Here is a 23222-nt window from a genome sequence, read left to right on the forward strand (position 1 = left end):
TGTTAGAAAACAATCTAAAAAGTGCTTGGTAACACTTCCAGCCTGAGCAAAATCTAATCACACTGAATGGTCTTCCTCTTTCCCTCACTCTCTCTGTGAGTCGAACACTGGGCTTTTATTACTCGGACCAGACGCTCTCATAAATGACCGACTGTGTGACTGTCTGACTCTGTGTGTGAGGGTGAGATATATAGCTGGCTTCATCCATAACCAGTGCTGGCAGACAGACAAGGCAGTGTGTGTGATGGCAAGGGTGAAACACAGATAGTTGTACATGGAAAAGGTACCAGGACGAGGACGATCGTCCTTATGAGGATGATATATTACTAAATTGTGATAGTTTGTCTTCTTTATGACGTCAGTAAAATGTATGAATGCCATTAACTTGATTGGATGGAGCTAGCAGCGATGCAGCAGGCTGAGGTGACGTAGTTTGTCCCTTTTAACATCAGCCAGGAGATGTTCAGGATTGGAACTTGATGTACATATGATGTTAAAGTATAGACTGTGCCTGGATATGGAGACACGTTAATGCAAGGTGTGAATGCACGTGTGTCACGTGTGATGGCTGGTCAGATCTCATCCATTCAGTCAGCTTGGTGAAATACAATCTGCACAGAGTTTAGAGTTTATTTTAGAGCTGCAACTATTTTGATAAAGAATCCATTGTTTTTGTAACTTTCCAACAAAAAAGAAATTCTATAATTCTCTGATTCCAGTGTCTCAAATGAATATAATAAAATACATTATGAATGATTATTATCTGGTTTGTTTAGTCCTCACTGATAGTATTTTACATTTTACATTTTATAAACCAAACAAATAATACATGAATCAAGAAGAAAACTGACAGATTAATCGATGATGAAAATAATCATAAATTGCAGCTTGAGTTTGTTTGGATCCTTATTAGCTTCCACTGTAAAGGTTGCAAATAATTTCTGAATGAATCAATTGATTCCCTGTCATATTATGAGCCATTAATAAAACAAACTGCAAACTAAATCAAAATTAAAGCAGAAAAAGATTAAGAGAGGCTACAGCTTTGCTTCGAGCTAAATATTTACTTAAGCAGGCATACATCCTCATAATGACAATGACAATGTTAATGTTTACTATGATCATCATCTTAGTTTAATAAGTTAGCACACTTTTGCTAATCAGTGCTAAACTCATTAGACGTGGCTGATGAGAATGTCAGTAATGTTTGCAGATATTTTACATTTTCAAGTGATCCTGTGAAATCCATGTCAATCTATCTAAGATATATTTCACAAAAACACAAAATCTCACCACGACACTGGATTTTTGACAATATTAATATTGGTTATTATCTTTTTATTTTAGGTTTTTACATAAACTTGTTACATACACAAACCTTTTTGATAAAGGTCTCTTTAATTTGGCCTTTAAAACAATGTAACAAAGACATTAACATAGTGGACAAACTATGAATAGATTCACACTGCAAGCCTCTGTGCTCAATTTGGATTTATTGCTCAGATCTGATATTTATGTTTGACTGTTCACATTATTTTTAAAATGTGGAGCAGTCACGGCCCTGAACTGAACCGCATTCGCAAAAAGAACAATAACAAAGACTTCACACGCAGCACGCCATCATACAGAAGTAAACGCTGAGGCCGCTGAGGTCAGTGTTCACGGTTTCATTCATAGTTTGTTTGTACAGAAGTGTCACCCTAAAATACTAATGAGGTCTAACACCTCACTGTCCCTCCACCGACTACCTCCATTGCAACTGACTTCCATGTTTGTACTCACTAAGTGACTCTCGCCAGCTCAGTATTGTGATGTCGATCTGAATTCTGATATGACTGTTCAGACCGAGGTCACATTACAAAAAATAGACCTATATCTAATTTAATACCACATATGAAAGTATAAAAAATCTGATCTGAGTCACATATGAGCAAAAAAATCAGATTTGGGCCTCTGTTGCCTGCAGTCTGAACGTAGTGTAAATGATCTCAAACATATCTTTGACCTTTCTGTTCTACAATTTGCCCACATACTGTATACACCAATAATGCAATACGCTAATATTGGCTTATATGTGTATGTGCTGTATAACAATGTCCCTTTCTACAGTTGTGTCATACCCACCTCTTGTTCACAGTTTTCAGTTTTCCCCTCCGTCTTTCTCTCAGGCTTTATGTCATGCATTCACTCTTTTCTTTCTCTCTTTCTCTGCATCTCTCTATGTGTGCCTTCTTCATGTCTTCACTCTTGTTTCCAAAGGGCCCGGGGTTTTATTCCATTCTCTTTTCCCTCTTTATTCTCCCCACCATCTGTTTTTTCTGGGAGATCGCCATTTAACCAAAGAGGGCAAACATATTGTCTTTTGTGTATGTTCAAGTCTCAGTCAAGACAGACTCCTCTGACCTATTTTACATCCTAAAGCATTGAATAATATACAGTTATCAACAGGAAGAGTATAAGAGATTCAGCTGATGATCCTATATGTTTTATGGCTTTATCCAAAGCTTAACAGTACCTTAATTGTATACATACACATTACATGCATTCCCAGTTAAACACAAATATAAATAAACAATCAGTTTGTCATTGTTAATCTCTGTTTTGCAGTGTGATCTGATTTTCTCTTTCTGTGCACAATAGAAAACACTTTGCTGAGTGTTAAAGCTTTTCACTAAAAGTTAAAACCCTTTAACCTTTGCTAAAGAGCTCAGAGGTTCAGGACGGCTTTTTGGAGCAAAGCTTTTCTTCTATTTATCAGATATGTTCTCTGTTAAAGCCTAAATCTCAAATATATCTGTAAACCTAAAGCTATAATGTCCCTAAAGTTGATCTCACATGCTCAGTTTTTACTCCCTAGAAACCAATTGAGATTTAATTCGACTCCAAATATACACTTCTGTATATACCACCTCATATGAGCATGTGGTCCATCTCATTTTAAAATCATAGGTCTTGTTGCGCTGCTATAACAGCCTCCGGTCTTCTGGTTTCAGGCTTTCCATAAGTTTTTGGATCCTGTCTGCAGGGATTCGCTCCCAGTCAGCCACGACAGCATTAACATACGTCCAGACTGAAATCAACCCTCAACGCGATGGTCTGTATTGATGGTGTTGCCTCAGGTTGTGATGAGACATGATACAATCCAGGAAGTCCAGTTTGAGTAACAAATAAGTGAACTTGAAGGTTTTTCCGATGCCAAAACGCACTCATGAGACAGGATTTGACAACTTTGATGGAAAGTTATTGCAGCAACAGTTATTGTGTCTTTCATCACAACGAGCGCAAACTAGGAAAGGTTTGGTGTGAAGGAACGTGGACAGAGCCGCCTGCATACTTTTCGACATATAATGTACAAACCACTCTGCAAATTAGATGATAACATCACTCTCTACTGCTCCAAATTCCTGCCTAGTAGATTAAAAATAAAGAATCATTATGGATGTGAGAGGCAAAGTTCCCACCTCCAGTTTACTCAGAGGTTTGGGGAAATTTCCTAATTTCTAAAACAGCTTTCATTTCACTAGAGATGTGTATTTTGCCCAGTCAGGTCTTGGAAGCATCTCCACTAAAGCACTTTGGTATTGGGGTGACTTGTTTTGCCCTGGCAGTCATATTAGTTGGAGAGTGTGTGTTTTTCTCAATAGTTCCCTGGTGAAGATTGTCTTAAACCTACATACACTTAACTAGGTCAAATAAATACTAAATAAAATATTAAATACTAGATTTATTATAGAGACAGACACATGCAGCTACTGTGCAGCAGTGTCTCAGAGATGGCACTGAAGATGAACCCCTCTGTAACGGTCCTGTGTTGGCCATTTAGATGCCTCCTGGCCCAAACACAGGAAGAAGTGTTTATTTAGTTTTGGGTAAACAGGAAAGGTGGAGGTCTTGTGATGATGAGCCGTGATGCAGAGATCCAACATCAAAATATCTACAGCTATTAGCTTTCATCAATCTACTCCGCTTTGAGACCATCCAGAGTGAAACTGGAGTGTCTTTTCTCTAGTTATTATCAGACTGAAAGCTGAACTAAAACAGCTATTAAGTAACACAATTTCACTTGATGTTGAGGTAATAAAAAGGTTTTTGCTGATGAATTAATCATGCAATCATGCAAACTTTTTTCTTTTCTTCTCTCCTGGATGTGTTTTCCAACATGGCTGCAACTGAAGATGAAAATTTGAGAGAAAACAGAGAGAGGAGAGAGATGAGGAGAAGCGGAAATACCAGACACACAGCAGACCAAACATTTATTTTAATGATGATAATAACTATGAGGATGATGATGATGGGCCTCGTGAAAAGCATTTGATGATTATCTCCCATGTAAACATCAGGGGGAGAAAAAAATCGATTTTCTTTAAGTCATTTCAGTGAGTAAATATTTGTGTGTAAACATGTTTATGACACAAAAAGCTCAGATTTATATATTGTTTTAATTGACAGGAATTCACAGTATATATATTTGTTGCAACAAATATAGCTAAAAGTAATTTTTTGTGTTATTTGACAAAATAAATATTACATAATGTTTTTTCTCAGGCTTTCGGCCATATCATATGGTCCTCATCAGCAGCTTGAGTTTTCCCACCACTGACTTCTCAGCCATGCAGAATTAGATATTAATCTTCAAAAGTTCATTGTTGACCTCTGTAGGAAACAGCAGCTCCAGATCCCAATTACTCACTTTTTATGGTGCTTTGAACATTGTCACTGTTCCTCATCAGCAGACTGTCATTAATTAGATCAAGAGTTTAGCTATGGGTAGTTTTACATACATTTCAACAAGTATTATTATGAAGTCAAGTGCCATATCAGACACATGGTGAAACTTCACCTATGTAACTTTCTGTAAGACTGGATTTAAGACTAAACATGAGACTTAATGGTTCTGACACTGAACTAAAGATAAGAAAACAAAGGCTGAGTAGTTCCACAAGTTGCATACATTATTTCCAGCTTGAAAGTGAAGTAGCATGCATTAATACATCGCCCCTGGCACAACAGTGCAGCCTTTTTAAAATCCCTCTTTGTGTTATTCTCGTAGTTTTATTTTTATTTTTAAATGTCAGTTGGTATAGTGACTCAACAGCATATTTCTTGGTTTTCCATTGAAATGACTGAAATCGAGCCTCTTCTTCTAGCCAGTGTTATAGCGTGTTTCTGGGTAGTTAGGCTCGAGATATACCTTCTTTTTTTAAACACATGCTCAAACAGACAACCAGCTGTGTCGTGAATGGAAATGTTAACATACTTTTCTGTGTGCTCTGCTTGTTTCTGGAGCATTTCACAAGAGGGCACACCAGAGAAATAATGATATAAATAGAACTTCTGGATTTGCATAATGTAAAATCCAACACAAAACACAAAGAAGACGAAGAAGAAGCATAATATAAACGATAAACATGGCAACTTTTTTTATATATATATCATTTTTGGGCATTGTTTGCTTTTATTATTAGACGGTTAGTGGCATAGAGGCTGACAGGAAACAAGTGGAGAGAGAGATGGGGTATGACATGCAACAAAGGTCCCTTGCCAGACGTGAACCAGGGATATTATAGGTATGTGACATGTGCTGTAAACACTCGGCTATGAGGCGCTCCAACATGGCAACATTTGAGGAGGTTACTATTTGGTTCATTCTAAGAACACAGCAGCAGTGCATTGTAGATGGTATGTAAAGCCCCTAAAATCAAGCATATCACGGATATTTGCCACTGAGCAGCGGTAGTGACACATGACACACTTAGTCTATTGACTTGTCTTCAAAACTTTCCACCATGCTACTGACCCTTGAGACCTCTGACCCTGTCATATCCCCATACTGCCCCCTGCCCCTGCATACATGTAGCGTTTATTACCGAGGGGCGTGCACAACCAATGCTCCAAAGTATATCTCCGGCCTTATACCTCAGGCAGTTTACAGGCTCTTTGTTGTTTTCCATCCTGCACATCCTCAGATTAAAGTGCTCATGTCAGACATAAACTGTAGGTCAAAAGTATCATCTAAGAATCTTGGTTTCAGTGCTTTCCCTCAGCTCTCACATCATAATGGACTCACAACTAGAAGGATTTGGGCAAAACAAGGATTACTCAGCTCGCTAGTGCGTTTGAGTGTGTGTGTGTGTGTGTGTGTGTGTGTGTGTGTGTGTGTGTGTGTGTGTGTGTGTGTGTGCGTGTGTGCGTGTGTGTGTGTGTGTGTGTGTGTGTGTGTGTGTGTGTGTGTGTGTGTGTGTGTGATGAGGAGTCAGAGTTATAATGCTAAAAGGTTATTTGTCTTCCCCCCTAACTGAACTCAAGGGACAAGCAGCTTATAGAGTTGTCTGCTGCTTCTGATTGGTGACCGCTAGCTAAGACTGGATTGTCACAGCATCAGCAAGACCTGGTTTTGAACTCATGGTTTCATCTCCAACGTATACACACACACACACAAACCTTTCAAGGGTTAATATTCTTGTGTAAAATCCAGGAAATCCTAAGAAAATCCAATCTCAGTTGAAATCCTTTTTGAACAAAGCCCTGTGTGTTGTTTTTGGTTCTAAAAACTGCTGCACTTTAATGTTGAGTAAGACATTTTTCTTTACGGCACATCAGCTTTTTTTAGGTAGTGGAGCCCAGTGGCCTCCCCAGTGCTCCTGTGCTGAATTTGACTCCACTGTATTCATCTTCACTTGAACATTTACAGTTATGCTGGTACCTGTGTACCAATGTGTGAATTGGTATTTTCAATTTAGTGTAATACAGAAAATGTTACATTTTTCTCAGATGCCAAACAATGATAATAAAAACGATACACTCCTTCTTTGGGTGGATTTATGCATCAGTTAGAAGCTCTTTTGCATCCATGTAGAGCTGCAATTATTTTTTTAATTTAAGTTGTTTTGGTCTGGTGAAAAAACAGTGAAAAAATATCCATCACCACTTCCCTAAGCTCAAGATGATGTCAGTCGACAATTCAAACATATTGAGTTTACTCTAATAGAAACCAGAAACCAGAGAATTTACTACAATAGCAATAATTACTACTTAAATTCACAATAGAAAAAAAATAATTATCTTAACTAAAGCAGCTATTGTTGAGGTAATGTATGTGTGAATCAAAGTCCTTTTTTCCAAACTCTTCCTAAAAGTTAAAAGTAGTAGGTTCTTTCCAAAAACAACAGAAAAGCCACACATTAAAGCTGTCAAGGAACATGATTCTCTTTCTAAAACTATACAATTAAGATGAAAAAAAAATGCATTTTTCACTTAGTTTAACAGGCCTGCTTTTCATAATCCCTAAAAATTGACATTTTGGAATGAGATTATTGCCAAAAGTGTATAAGCATATCCCACACTGAATGTAAAATATACAAAAGTAGTAGCTACAACCATCAGATAAATGTAGGAAAGTTAAAACAAATGTACAATATTTTCCTTTTAAAGCACACTCTAAGTACCCAGCAAAGTTAAAATGGAAATACTTGATATAGAAGTACTTTAAAAATGTCTACTCCAATACAGTACTTGAGCTAAAATATGTACTTTCCACCTCTAGTTCACACTAACATTCACCCCTGATCTGCATTCAGAGCGAGTCAGTGAGTCAGTATCACAGGATGATTACAGTCAAACCGTCTTTCTCTCATCACACTGATTTTAGATTAACTGGTTTCACAGTTCATGTGCACCGTAGCTAGATGTCACTGCACATATTTCACCTTTTTAATAAAGTCATTCATCTATGGAAGTGTCTGTGTGACTTTATGGCTCAATCTGGAAGCCATAAACGTGTGTAATCTGTAACGAGACGAGGAGAAGGAGAGAAGGAGAGAAGGAGAGGGAAGGAAATAAGGAGGCGGGAAAGACAGGCTGCTTTAAACCGGATCACTACAGTCCACTGTACTGTTACTGCTGTGTCGTGGTTCCACACACACACTAAAACACACACACACACAGGCTGGTACAGTATAAATGCAGCTGCTCTCTGACGATGACATCATATTGCAGGGTCTTATTAAAGGCCAGCCTGTAAAAACACTCCCATCAACCATTCACCATCTCTTCCTATTCCTCCTTCTCTCTCCTCCTTCCATCTCTCCCTCCTTCACTCCACTTTTTCCCCTGTCATCTGCTTCTCTCTCTCTCAATGCACTCTTCTGTTACTCATTCTTTATGTGCATGTTCATCCATCTCCTCCCTCTGTTTAAATTACACTTCACCCCCCTCCTCTTCCATACATCCTCTCTCCTCTGTTCATCAGCCCTTGTTGGCAGTGTGACTGTAAATGTTATTGTGGCTCAAAGGTGTGACTATAATCAATGTTTAGGGAAAAGATAATTGAATTAATAGATGGAATTTAACGTCCATATTTCACTGGAGCTGCAACACAAGCCGAAGAAGACAAGATTAATATCAACCACAAGCTCTTATGTTTCAGCTTGTGTCAGTTTAGATTTGTTGTGTAAAGCTGGTACTACAGGAAAGGCACGCTGCCCGGGCAATGCGGTAGAGGCTGTTTTTATACTGATTATATCTGAAGTGTAAGAGGATATGACGATTAAAACAATAAAAAACAAAGTGAAACAAAATGTAAACAGAATAAAGGTGATATAAAGTTGAATGTCTGAATAATATGAGAGCTGTCATGCTACCGAGGCTGTCAGAAGTCAGGTTTGCAGGATGCGTTCAGACCAAAAACATTGAATTCAGGATGGAAAGATTGGTTGATTGACAGGTGATAATCTCTAAGAAAACATGTCAAAATCAAATGACTGTGTATTAAGATAACATTGTGCCTTTTGTGTCTTAAACCCTGGCAATTAAACTTTTGTTAGTCAATTACAAAACAATAACTCACACTAAGACTGTATTGTTCCTGTTCTACATACAGTATCTCTTTTCATTCTTTACATTTAATTACGTTTTACTCCTTTTGTTGCCTGTTTCCCCATTATTGTTAATAGGTATGTAAAGTTTACATACATCTGATTTCTTGCAGATGTTTTAAACTTCATGATTCAAGTGAAAAGTTTGGCAGAGAAATTGGTGGATTGACAGGTGATAATTACAAAGAAAAATATCAAACAACACCAAAACAAAAAGTATCTATTTATTGACTGTGTATTAAGATAACATTGTGTCTTTTAGGTCTAAGACCCAGACAATTACATTTGTTGGTAAAATTACAAATGTAACTTACAAATAATGTATTGTACCTGCTCTACATACATGCATATAGTATTTCTTTTTTTGTATTCAATTAAATTCAGCTTGTTTTGTTGCTGGTTTCCGCAGTCTTGTTGATGAGCAAACAATAAAATTGTGTTTAGTAGGGAGGAGCAAGTTTTGCAGAGGGAGGCATGAATTACTGGTTGCAGATTATGTTCTAATCTTCATGATTTAAGTGGGTTAAGTCAAAAAAAACATTTTGGGTAAAAGCTATCAGCCTACACACAAAGTTGTTTTTCACTGATTTTCATCAGCAGTACCCGCATTTGATTGGATTGGTTTAGTATGAATGAGTGGTTTAATTGATTTTTACCAGGGTTTATGTTCCTATGCTTTAGAATATGAATGTACTGAAATAGGAAATTTGTTTTTCATGCTGCTTATACTATCAAATATTTACATTACACATTTTGAATCAAATCTTTGTCTGTTATAGTGTTGTTGTTTTTTTCAAAAATCATAGTAATCACAGAAAGTAATGAGATCTGGTATCCCACTCTATGACCTCTGATTATATAGTACACAGAATCTGATTCCATATAGTGAAATCAATGCAGCTGCAGGACTTGCATGAATGACAGCTCAATTTAACTGCCCCTAGTACTTTCCACTGCTCTACCAACACACATACACACACACACAGTCATATGACACAAGTCATGCTACGCTGGTTCGTGTCCCTGCTTCAGACTAGAAACAAACACAATTGGCACACGAGCATTTTGACGCCAAGCCTGTTGTTTTCTGCTCTGTTGTTTTCTGTGAAGAAGCTGTAATAGGATACGTTGATTTCCTGTCATGCATGGAGACGTGGAGACTGAGGGCAGAGGGGTCTATTCTAATGACTTTAGAGGGGTAGAAAGGAGAAAAGAGCAGAGAGGTAGAGAAGCCACAGAGAAAGAAAGAGAGAGAGTGATAGAGAGGTATAGAAATGAAAGGATGCACAAGGTTTCAGTTTCATGGAGACGCTTATAGATATATTTCCAATTTCATGCACATGGCTCAATAATTCCCTTTTAGTGTTTGTGTGTGTGTGTGTGTGTGTGTGTGTGTGTGTGTGTGTGTGTGTGTGTGTGTGTGTGTGTGTGTGTGTGTGTGTGTGTGTGTGTGTGTGTGTGTGTGCTGAAATCAGGACTCTTGTAGCTCACTGCAAGCCCACCATCTGCCACCATCTCCCCTTCAGGTTTGGATCAAAGTCTTCTTCAGAGAGCTTCCACCCATTGATCATCACAGTCTTCAAGGCTTTAGTATTCAGTGTCTTCTGGCAGTTTTTCAGTTTTTTTTCAAGATCTCTTTAAACCAAGCAGTTGATTTTAGCAAAAGCTGCATGTCGACTTTCTGCCAATGTCTTCAAGTTGAAACATTTTGTGTTGTAACTACAGCATAGTCGTGTCATGTTATTGTAAAAACATGGACTTTGTGACTGCAGCAGGACATGTGATGGGATGAGAGACATCAGTATTAGCATGAGCATCATCTTTCCATGCTAACATGCAGTCAACTTAATTCTTAATACTCATAAGGAATGACAAAACAGTTTTTATTAAGTGCTTTTTCAGAATAACAGTGCAAGTGTATCATGTTTTGAAGACCCTGCAATATAACAGTTACCGAACTCAACATCCCACAGAAACAGAACTTGGGTGTCAGTTTTTCTGTCCTTTTTGGTCATTTTTTGAATTCTTCACTTCTTTTTTTACACTTGGTTTAGTTTGCCAATTAATGAGAAAAATGAGGCTCTTTGACTTTTTGAATGGTGTTGAGTGACAGTGGGATTGGCAGCCATTTAACTCTGTTAAATAAAGGTGAATACACAGTTTGTGTAATTTTGATATAATTGATGCTGATGTGATAATTAAAAACCTGATAAATAGGAGGAGGATTATACAAAGGCAAAGGAAGAGTATGACCCTTTTAAAGGTGCAATGTGTAACATTTAGTGACATCTATCAGAACTGAAATGTTATGTGGTTATTAATAGTTATTATTAATGTATTATCACCTGAAAATAAGACTCATTGTGTTTTTGTTACCTTAGAATGAGCCCTTTATATCTACATAGGGAGCGGGTCCTCTTCCACAGAGGCCGCCATGTTTCTACAGTAGCCCAGAACAGACAAACCAGACTTGGCTTCTAGAGAGGGCCTTTCATGTTTTTTGAGAGTTGTGTGGCCACTGTAGGGTTTCCTACATGCTTGGAGAGGAAGGGGTATTCACTTGGTTGCAATCTGCAGCCTCACTGCTAGATGCCACAAAATCCTACACACTGGTCCTTTTAAAGCATTGTGTGCAAATATGAGGCGATAAATAAATGATATGTGCATACTGAGCAACCACTGGATCATAATGTCCTAGTCCTTTTAAAACTATTAACATTAATTACACTACACATGCAGGATCATTACACGTGGATGACCATGTTTTTGTGTGTCTAAGCCAGAGCGACTTGTGCAGTGGATGCTGTAAGCACACAAAAGGTCATTGATTTTTTTTTTTCTTGGCAGTGAACCAATAGAAATCCAGATCAAAACAAACCCCGAAGGATTTTTGTTTTGGAGGTATTGTGCTTGTTTAGGAGTATCGACCGTTACTGTTTCCTGCAGCACGGGAGTAGTGTGTGAATTCTACAAAAAAAGGGGTAGAAATACTTTTTTACGGTCAAAGCTACCATGAAGGATCAGGAAATCCACACACTATCGATGGTGTGTGTCTAAGCAGTGGGAATATTTCTACACAGACAAGGACAACTGTCTGTTAGAGGTCAGTAACTTGTGGTAAAGAGAACAAAACTGGGCTGGATTGTAGAGGATTAAATCTACAGTATGGCTGCACTTTCTTCAGATATTTAGAGAACATACAAATTGAATAATGGTATCTTTTACTGACATCTGTATATTACTCTAATCTAAATAACAATCCATTGCACCACCTCTACCTCCCACCTGGAGACTGATGTTTCATTTGCTTGTCTTATTTTTTTTAATGAATGCAATCTGCCTCTAAATGCTTTAAAAATGCAATATTTTTGTTATTACATGTTATTATTATCAGACTTCGATATACGATCCACTTCTATAATGAAACAGGCAAGTGTTTGTTTAATACTCACTACGGAAGTAATGGCATTACCGGTAACTGATCACAAGTTACTGAAAATGAGTTCTCAAAAACAGGTTGTTAAGTGTGTCACTCGAGGGTGTGTGTGTGTGTGTGTGTGTGTGTGTGTGTGCGTGCGTGTGTGTGTTTATGTATGCCAGGTGAGGGTGTGTATGGAGGCAGGTCTTGGCAGTTGGTTGGGTCATGATGATGATGACATCACATAAGGAGGCAGTGGGTGGAAAGCCAAACGAGGAAGGGTTAAAGAGAGGAAAATCACTGAGGAGACAGAGAGAGAGAGAGAGAGAGAGTGAGAGAGAGAGTGTGTGTGAGTGTGTTGCTTGCGAGAAAGTTTGAGAGAAGACTAATGTGTGTTTTGAAAGGGAGCTGTAGAATTACAGAGAGACAAAAACCACAAAAAAGAAGTGTGTGTGAGTTTTGAGTATGGGTTGGTTATGAAGTGTGTGTTTCAGGAAGAGAGAAACAGGGAGCTATGCAGAGACCCAGCAGCTGTCATGTAAGTGTGCGTGTGTGTATGTGTGTGTCGTGGTGCAGGTGGTTGTGCTGACTCGGCAGCCTGTCATGTTATTACCTGATCTTTCTGTCCTTCACTTGTTTGATCTTCCAAACTTTGATCAATCATTTCGTCTGTCAAGTGTTTGAATCAGTAAAACTTTTAGATCTGTCTTATTTTCACATCTCACCTGTCTGTCTTCTTACTCTGGATTTGTAATATTTCATGTTTTGGGTGACCTTCTATTAACATTGTTTTATAATAGGGCTGCAAGGTGGAGGGTTTGTGTGTTGTAGTACGTCACATAGCTGCTTTTAAATCTAGACTTATGGCACATCTTATTTGGCAAGCTGCCTTTTTCTCTGTATATTAAGTGTCCTTGGGTCACTTGAAAGGTGCTTAAAATGTCTTATTGTACAGATTATAGTAGCAAACTGATTTTAGGCTAAAATCACAATAAAATTAGCTTAATTTGACTTTGACATCTTAAAAAGGCCTTGTGCTTTTTTGAAGAAGAAGACATTTATTTCTTCGATCTTACAAAAACACTTTAAATCAGCAAGCCTTTACAAGAAGCCCTTTACATCATTTATGCCTGACCATGTGTGTTTACACCTCTGCAGTGATTAGATAACCTGACACACAAGGTTTGTTATACAGACACATCTGAGAAGTCATCCTCGGAAGCTGTTTGGAAGAGGGCAGCCACTTTAAAAAAAATACTCGGCAGGTGATTGGATGAACCGTCTTTCACCTTCTTACCTTGCGAGGCAGCCTAAACACGACTTGAAGCCTGACTAGATGGATTCTCACATGATCTTGAAATCTTGTGAATCTAGCTACCTTGCAAGGTACCAAAATTGCAGCATTATGAGATTTTCCCTCTATTTAAAATGTGTTATCATTGAAATTATTACCAGTTATAATAGTAGTTGTAGTTGTAGTAAAAAAAAACATTGCTTTTACATTATTGATATTGCTAAATCTGATGAGAGAAGACACGTTTAAAACTATTCTTAGCACTAGCTGAGCTCCAAATCAAGTGCTGTTGCAGCTACAACGTGTAAGGTAAATCTGAGGAGTCGCAGAATAATTAACAGGATAGAAAAGAAGAAAAAAGTGCATATTTCGGCTGCACTGGGTTTTTTTTTCCTGTTAATCCTCTTGTTTTACCTATTCAGACCTCTAAAATTATTCAAAAAAATAATAATAATAATGTGGTCAGTGACAGATGCAACCACTGAGGAGTCATATTTACACAATCTCAACCATTATTTCTTGTATCTGGTCCTCATCTCTTGTCCTTTATCTTTTCTTCTATTCATGTGCTTCTTTGTCTCATATTTCATTATTATCTTCTCTGATCAAGAGTCAAAAGAAACAATAATTCTCATTGTTGTGTCTTTTGCTTTTGAGTTTTGAATTCATTATTGTTTAAGCGAGTAACTTGATAGTGAAGCTTTACCGCTGTGATGTTTGCAACTGCTAAAGTTCACTGAGAAGTCGCCTGCATAGGGAATATTTAACATTAGGGTGTCATCAGTACTATGCATGGGTGGCTGGAAACACTGAAGTCTGTTTCAGTGTGTTTTCCCGCAGATGTCCGTCAAATTAATGAGTTCTGTTTCTGTGTTTTTATTGCAGTTCTCCAGAGATCAGTTCATCCTGGACTGTCCTTCAGAGAAGCTTCGCAGAGAGTTGGAGGAAGAGCTGAAGATGAACAGCGAGGAGCCGAGAAGCCACGCATGGTACCACGGAGCCATACCCAGACAGGTAACACACACACACACACACACACACACACACCTACATGCACACACACATACATCTTAGTCATGAGTCCCTCCCTTTAAAAGCTTGGTTAGAAACTTGTTGAACCAGATCACCTATTATTAGAGTGCCACACTGCACACACAGTGCTTACAGGAAGATTATAGCTTAAATAGTGGCCTCAGCAGCAGAGCTCAGGTTGTAACATTAGGTCAGTGTATAAGAAAGACTCTTTCTTTATGCTGTGTGTGTGTTCATGTGTATATGTGTGTGTGTGTGTGTGTGAGAGAGAAAGAGAGAGATTCTTAGCTCCCCATGAAAGCCTGCTCTGAGATGTAATCGTTTTTAATAAGCTGCTTCCTTTGCTTAAACTAAACTACCATTATATACTATACAAACACTTGCTTAATTAAAGTGTGTAACTGTGTGTGTGTGTGTGTGTGTGTGTGTGTGTGTGTGTGTGTGTCTGTGTGTGTGTCTGTGTGTGTGTGTGTGTGTGTGTGTGTGTGTGTGTGTGTGTGTGTGTGTGTGTGTGTGTGTGTGTGTGTGTGTGTGAGAGAGAGGGAGAGAGAGAGAGAGAGAGAGAGAGGGGGGGGGGAGAGAGAGAGAGAGAGAGAGAGTGGGAGCTATAGTAAAAATAAGATTTTCAGCCTATTTGTTACACATCAAACAAAAACATAGTTTTAATTTCTGAATGAAATATTGAAGCTCTTGTCTTTGAATTGTTTGCATGGCTCAGATTTTTAACTGTGTATTGATTCAGTGAAGTGTAATCTAATCTTTTCCTATTTAATAAGAGCTGGAAGTTAATGAAGACCGAACTTTGCATCTCGACTTGTACAAGCTTTTATGTTTACATTTAGTGTCGGGCTGCAACTTGAGATTATTTTCATTATCGACTATTCTGTCTGTAATTTTCTCAATTGATAAATAGCTTTATCTATAAACTATTACAAAAGGTATGACATTTTCAAATAGCTTGTTTCATCTAACCAATATTCTAAAACCCAAATATATATATAAAATGTATTCTTTTTTTAATTAACTAATTGTTTAATCAGAGAACTCTCCAAGCTATATTTGCATGAATTGAAATATATATATAAGAATTTTTTACTAATCTTAATATTAATCTTAAATCAAAGGCCACTTACTATCTTTTTCTGAGCTTTCAACTACATCCTCTAGAGTTAGCTCAGTTGTGACATCAATTATAAAACCTGAGGTCATGTGGAGGGGTTAAAATCTAGTAAGTGGATGTTGAGTTAAGATTTTGTGGTTGTTAGTAAATCAGATTTATATTCAATCTTCACGGCAGATGGACAAACAATTAAAGCTTTAAATATCTTCATGTCTTACGTAAACACTGCAGACCAGCAGGCACTGAGCTCATAAAGAAGGTAACAGTATAACAGAGTACCATTATTAGATTTAATTAAATGTTTGTACTGTAAGCAAACACTGTGTGCCTCTGTGTCTGTGCGTGTGTGTGTGCCTCAGTGTGTGTATGTGTGTGTGTTCCCATATTTAACCCTCTGCATTCTTCCAGGTTGCAGAAAACTTGGTGCAGCGGGACGGAGATTTCTTGATCCGCGATTCGCTGTCCAGTCCAGGAAGTTATGTTCTTACCTCCCAATGGAGAAATGCCGCTCAGCACTTTAAAATCAACAAGAAGGTAAGACTATAATGTGTAATAACAGAAAATTAACAGTTGAATTTTAAAGTCATACCACTATGTAACCACTAAAAGGCTTATTGAAATAAAAAGATTATTTTTCTGGGCATTTATGCTATCAGAGTAAAGTTCAAATCCTACAGACAACCTATGGTGGCGCCTTAGTGACAACCTAAAACACTGGAGGAACGGCACCATCACTTCTTTGTCATGCCTCATTTATTACTATTGTTTTGCTAATATCATAAAAGTTAAAGCTACAGTACTTTAGGTGACTTTCAGCCTCTCGAGATCGAAAGTCTCTAGTGCATCCTAATGGATATGTCAGATGTAAGTAATTAAGTCATTTGCTGGTGTTAGATCATTGTCTGGTCCATCACCTCCTGAAAAATATACTGCATCTTCATTTACATGAGCTTACAGGCTGAGAGCAACTGTCCTCAGTTTCGATTTAAAGGAAGAAACTGAAAGCTGCATACTGGACTGTTGATTTCTCACTGAGATAAACACAACCTGGTGCCTATAATGTTTAAAAAGTGCTTAATGGAGCTTTAATCGTGATGATTTGTCGATGGTCACAACAGTTTACTGACATGTCTAACTAGTTTAAGAATAGACATAAAAAGTGTATAATTACCACTGCACCTACAGTAAACTATAAACTAATAAATGACTTGTTTTCTTCTTCAGGTGGTGATGTTGAACGAAGCCTACTCCAGAGTGGAGTACCGGCTGGAAAGAGAAGGTTTCGACAGCGTTCCTGCTCTGATAAGATACTACGTGGGCAACAGAAAACCTGTCTCCCAGGTAGGTTGTAGTCAACATTTTAAAAGTAACCTGTTCTTATGTGGGGGGAAAAATCTGCACATGTGTTTTAACTTAGCTGATTTCTTCTCTTCTGGTCAGTGATATAGCTAGTTTTGAGGGGTTTTTGCAACTCATTGTTTCATGTCTTAATTTGCTCACAGCATCTGTAGAATATCTAACAACTGCAGTTGCAGAAGTGAGACAAATAGAAAAACAAATGTTAAAAAAGTAGGAAGAAATTATGCAAAAAATGATTTTATTATTATGAATCCATCTACTTTTATTACTTGCTCACTTTTTACTCCATTTTTCCCTGATTCACACATTGGAGACAAGCAATCAGATCAATCTGTACAACCACTGTATGAATAAAAATGGATTCTATTAACATAACTTTGCATTTGTGTTTAAAATAATTAACTCAAAATTAGTCGCTGGAAGAATTCCAATTGGACACCTTTCCTGCTGATTTGTGCCCCAACTCAAATAAATTGTACAAAAAATGTACTTTTACCATCTCAGAGAAGATCTGGCTCAGTTTACTCTTTATTTTTATCTCTTTTTCTATTTTTTTCATTCATATTTCAGGTGGTGGGAGCCATCATCTTCCAGCCAATTAACCGCGGGCTGCCGCTTCGCTGCGTGGAAGAGAAGTACGGACTGTCCGGTAATCACAGAGAGGCGGGGCTGATAGAGCAGGAGAAGCGGAATCAGAAGCGCCTCAGCCTCAACATCACCAACGGACACACGCACGACAACGCACACGGCGTGCACGACAGCACGCACTGCCAAGACAACGGCATTAGCCGGAGCAACCAGCTCAGGTTTGTACAGAACAAACACACCGATTATCACCAAAATCGCTAATATTTGTCAGTAATCAGCTGAGTAATGTGTGTGTGTGTTTGTTTGCAGACAATAACATACTGATGGATTTGACAAATACTGCGTCAAAGACTTTGTCTGGTGTACTTTTTTAGCTTCTAGCACCACAAGCCTGTTACTGAAAGTGTTATCGGCTATATTTGAAAAAAGACTGAGACCCATTTTAACTCATTCCTTCTCTCTTTGTTTCTCTTTCTCTCTCACACACTCTCTCTTAAATCAAGCCTTTAAATCCCTTCCCGCTAATAAGCTTTTAACTTAAAGCCCCGAGCTGTTTACATCCATCACCCAGGCAATAGGCTGAATATATGACATGTTCCATATGTAAGCGTAAGTCCTTTATAAATAAAGACACAGTGTAATGACTGTGATATATGATAAGGAACAGAAGTGTGTAATTTTACGCTGTATAATAGTACATGGAGCATAATCTATGGGGTCCATATCTGTCTGGGAAAAGAGACGGAGCGGGAGAAAGGAAAAGATAAATGTAGGGTCTGGAGTATAACAAAACAAAGACAAGAGGGGGTGAAAGGATCTCTTTCTTTTCTTCTATATTAGTTACGTCAGTTTAGCCAACTTTTTTTGGCAACTTGGGGGCATCCGAAAGAAGTTGAAAACACAAAACTTGACAAATTATCACCATATAAAGTTGGTATGGTGAACGTTGAGCATTTACACGTCCAGTACATACCAGGCAGCTGTTCAGCTGGTGAATCTAAGTCAAATATTCACTTTCCTTTCAGCTCTGTTTTGCTCTCTGCCAACTCCAGAGGGTAAACTAAACTGAGCTGAAAGATGCTAGAAAGTTCTGTATGTTGATTATAGTTGATTCAAAATGTGATTTCTTCTCTGTGTATGTTTATATATGAGTGTGTTTATTTATGTGAGTTTTTTTGTTTTTGATCCATCACACACACACAGGTTGAAGGATCGCTGTGGCAGCCAACCAGCAAGTCTCAATCACACCCAGGAGAGGCGACGCCCACTCAAAGCGCACCAATCAGAAAGCTTCTTACCGCTTGGTAAGTATAAGTAAGATTCTTGATAGTTTGGGATGCTTCGAATGGAGTACTGTAAGGATTGTTTAACAGTGTTTGAAACCCCCATCCTGACATCAGGTGAAATGTATCCAAACATTTTTGTAGGCAATCTGTGCACAAGCCCTGAAAGTTTGCAGAGTTTCTTCATTCTTCACAGAACTACTTCCATCAGTTTTTATGTGCCCAACAGAGTGAAACACTAAGAGCACGTTGACCAGAGACTGTCCAAAGTCTGCACTGTTCTACCTTCTAGTTTGTTTGAAGTGTACTGAAGTCTTTACTTACTATTATTTGTATTTTTTTATTTTTTTTATTTAAGATTTTGGGGCTTTTTTGCCTTTATTTGACAGTGGGTGGTATAGAGGCCGACAGGAAACAGGTCATTTCAGCCCTTTTCTCATCATCTCCTATTTTGTATCCCTTAATTTATTCTTATTTTTTAGCTCTATCTCTGTAATAATCTTAGCTCTCCTCCCTGTCTCTTCTCCACCCTCTAGGATCTAAACCGCAGCCCCAGCAGCCTCCCGACCCTCTCCTCCAGGGCTCCGGCCCCAAATCTCCGGTGTTTAGGACGGGCAGCGAGCCAGTGCTGAGCCCCTCTTTCCCACGGAGATCTGGAGAGCCTTTGGCAGGTTAGTGCACGTGTTGGAAGATAAAAATCCATTTTAGACACATCAGTTTAGGAACAAAGCTGCATTAGGGATCATGCATTAGTGCTCTTAGTCATGTTCTGTAGGTGTAAGCCCTCTTTTTATTTACTGCTGCCATTGTTTGCTTGTGAAAAGGTAATTAAATTTAACACAGTGCTCATGTGCTGTGTCACCTGATGTGGCTCTGATGTAAATGTATTATCGGAAAGTAAATAAAAGACAGATTGTGGCCTCTGCTGTTCACTGTCATGGAAAGAGATAACAAATGTCTTTTGTTTGTGCATCTCCAGGTCAGGCCATTCGTGGCTCTGACAGCCAGCTGTGTCCTAAACCTCCACCCAAGCCCAGCAAGGTGCCGCTGGGCCGACTGCCCCGCTCCCCCTGTCTTCAGCCCCTGGTTCTCCCCTCTTCCAGCTCCTCCAACCCTACAGACTCTTCCTCCACCTTCTCCAGCCTCGCTGCACCTTCTCTGGACGCCACATGTATGGAAACACTTGGTGGTACGTGGAGGAGTGGAGGTAATTACTCCAATGCTGTATTTACTTGTCATGAAATGCTTCCACATATAATTTACCAAGAAATATTGATCCTTGTACACACTGCCACTTTCTACATCATCAACAAATTATTAACCTATTGGTTTTGAGATAATATCTGTAAGATACAAACACATTTTGTTTAGCCCCCTTTTTAATTAAGTGAAGTCATCAACAATACAACACAGACTCAAGCTCATGTACAAAGTTCACATTTAAATATTCAACAGCATATTAAAAATAAACATGTTTCAATCAATCTGCAATTGATACTAATGAAAAAAACATTTTAAATTAATTTGACTGAAGAACATTTCACCATGTGTCCTTTAGCTTTGAATCTTTTGCCTTTATTTTCATTATAAGAAATTATTAACCCTTACATACTGTTCATATTTTGACTCATAAATTGTCTCTACACCAATTCACATTCATAAATTCCCCATCAGTCAGTGTATATGTAGAGTGTATTCTATTTATTTATGGAGGAAAATTTTCATGGTCCATGAAAACATAGAATATAAACATAGAATATAAAGAATAAAACATGTTTGAATGGTCTTTTTTAAATTTTGTACATTTGCATATACAAACGTGTATCAGTTGCACAACATTTTTTAAAAAGATGTATTTTACTTAGATTTTTTATATACTGTGGACCACGTAAGGAAAAGTCCAGCTAAAAGAAAATGTGTATAGGTTGTTTATTAAGTGTCATACATGTAAAAATGGGTCAAAATTGATCCTATAAGGGTTAAATCGAGTGTCTACAAGTGTCTCTAATAAATGCCGTCGGTGCTCATGTCCTAATTGAATTAAATTATTGTGAATCTGATCTGTTCAGGGACAATAGATGAAAAAATACTAAAATACTAATATTTATTACTGTACACTCTCCCTCATAAATAAAGCAATAAATAAAAAGTAAAGTCATTGACAGTATGTGATTTTTAAGTAAATGGATGTGATTGTTATTTCACAGCTACCACAGTTCCTCCGGTGCCTCCGGTGAAGCCTCTGAAGTTTCAGCATCAGCTCATCCCTGCAGATTCACACACTTCTGTAGTTTCACCTGCTGAGCTGGCTTATTATCCTGATTCAGAGGCAATAACAGGACGGACTGAACGCCTGCAGCCCAGCCCTGCAGAGCTGAGGTCCTGCAGCCCGCTGGAGTGGGAAGAACTCAATTTACCAAACTCTCTCACAGACAGCAGCCTCGAACTTCAGCCAGCGCTTTGCAGCTACGTGGAGAGGCTGAGGCGAGAAGGGGAGGGAGGGAGACAGGAGGAGGGGGAGGTGGGAGGGCGGAAAGGGCTCGACAGAAGCTCCTACCATCACGCCATCGCAGCCTTAGAAAACACCAGCGAGGATGAGGAAGACGAAGCAAGGAGGGAGGAAGTGGAGCGAGACAGGAGGAGCAGTTTCTTGCGGCCGGTGGTGGAGACGGAGTCGACGTTCCATCCAGCAGATTTCAGCTCTCGGCTTCTGCCACCGGAAAACAAACCGCTGGAGATGGTGGTGCTGAAGAGAGCGAAGGAGCTGCTGCTCAGCCACAATCACCACAGTATCGCCAGACACCTGCTGATGGCCGACTGCCAGGTACACAAGTCCCACACATCTGTAATCAATGAAAAAGACATGAACATTTTAAAAACAACCTTTTGGCAATTTTTTTTTTTTTTCATGTCAATCATTAATAAATGCTTATGTGATTCTCATTTTGCACTAAACCGTCAAATCTGTAGGTGTAAATGTTAATTTAAGTGGTCAAATGGTCCACTGGAGAGTTTCCCAATCAGCTAAAGTGAAAGTTGTTATTAAGAACTTATAAAAGACCTATAAATCTGTAAATTATTGATCAGATTGTTAAAATGATAAAACCAAGAAAGTTCAGCCATATAAAATCTTGAGATAAGGTGGCTTATTAGAAAAGGGTTCTGCTCATTTCTATTTTAGACAATCACTTACAGATAATTCAAGGCACACCAGATGTACACACACACACACACACACACACACACACACACACACACACACACACACACACACACACACGTGTCTAATCTGGAGGTAAACATGTTTACTGCTGCAGTTACGCACACATCCTCTGTGTGTGTGTGTGTGTGTGTTTGTGTGTCACAAAATTAGATTTCTGTTCTGAATCTGATGTCACTGCTGCCATAAAGTGATCCTCATGACGGAGGCAAATCACTCAGAGAGAAAACAGCCCTGAAGCAAACAAACCTTTGCACCTAATCGACACACTCGCTCGCTAGAATAAGAAAGGGAAAATAAAAAAAACGCTAAGTGTAACTGACCGCTGCTTTAACGTCCACTTGTAAAACTGTTTTCCTCCAGGTTGCGAGGATACTCGGAGTGTCTGCAGAGCTGAAAGGTCAGATGGGCGTCGCCTCCGGTCTCGAGCTGGTGACCTTGCCACACGGTCGACAGCTGAGGCTGGACCTGATGGAAAGGTACATAAAAACATATATAAATCTAATAAATCTATATATATATACACGTATACAAAAGCATGAATATTAGAACACAGATAGAGATTGAGAGGATGAAACACAGCTTCTTATGTTTTAAGTTATGTGTGCCTTTGCATGCAGGTCATCAATCATTTAAATGGAAATTTAAGCCCTCTAAAAATGTATACACATGAAGCTCTCAGAACTGACATTTTTTGAAATGATTAGCTTTTTTGCTGAGAAGGAAAACTCAATTTGGTTAAGCCAGAGGTTTTCAAACAGTGAGGCACGTGTCTCTTGGGGATTGCAGGAGTAGAGGAGTAGAGGGAGAGATGTGCAGGTGCTCTAAAAACAAGTTATTTGGCAGCTATTCAGGTCAGCAGATGGAGCTGCAGCAGTCACTGTCAAACACACAGCACATGGAGGCAATTAAGGAACTTTAAAAGCCTTAGTGCCAAAGCTGCACTGTTTCTCAGGGTTGTTACTGTCAAATCTGAACACACAGACATGATTTAGTGTGAAATATTATTGCCAATGTGTCATCATTAATAAATGT

At 38.6% G+C, this 23222-nt stretch overlaps 1 protein-coding gene across 1 annotated transcript in view; it reads left to right on the forward strand.

Moving 5' to 3' along the window:
• bcar3 (BCAR3 adaptor protein, NSP family member) overlaps window positions 1-23222 on the forward strand; it is a 68522-nt gene that overhangs the window by 42662 nt on the left and 2638 nt on the right. Inside the window, exons 6-14 of the mRNA XM_062424763.1 lie at window positions 14471-14599; window positions 16146-16271; window positions 16962-17078; window positions 17667-17902; window positions 18888-18988; window positions 19504-19638; window positions 19947-20108; window positions 21184-21791; window positions 22551-22666. Of these exons, the coding sequence (XP_062280747.1) occupies window positions 14471-14599; window positions 16146-16271; window positions 16962-17078; window positions 17667-17902; window positions 18888-18988; window positions 19504-19638; window positions 19947-20108; window positions 21184-21791; window positions 22551-22666 (1730 nt within the window). The remainder of the gene's footprint in view (window positions 1-14470; window positions 14600-16145; window positions 16272-16961; window positions 17079-17666; window positions 17903-18887; window positions 18989-19503; window positions 19639-19946; window positions 20109-21183; window positions 21792-22550; window positions 22667-23222) is intronic.

Source organism: Scomber scombrus, chromosome 8, assembly GCF_963691925.1.
Source record: "Scomber scombrus chromosome 8, fScoSco1.1, whole genome shotgun sequence".
Classification (NCBI taxonomy): domain Eukaryota; kingdom Metazoa; phylum Chordata; class Actinopteri; order Scombriformes; family Scombridae; genus Scomber; species Scomber scombrus.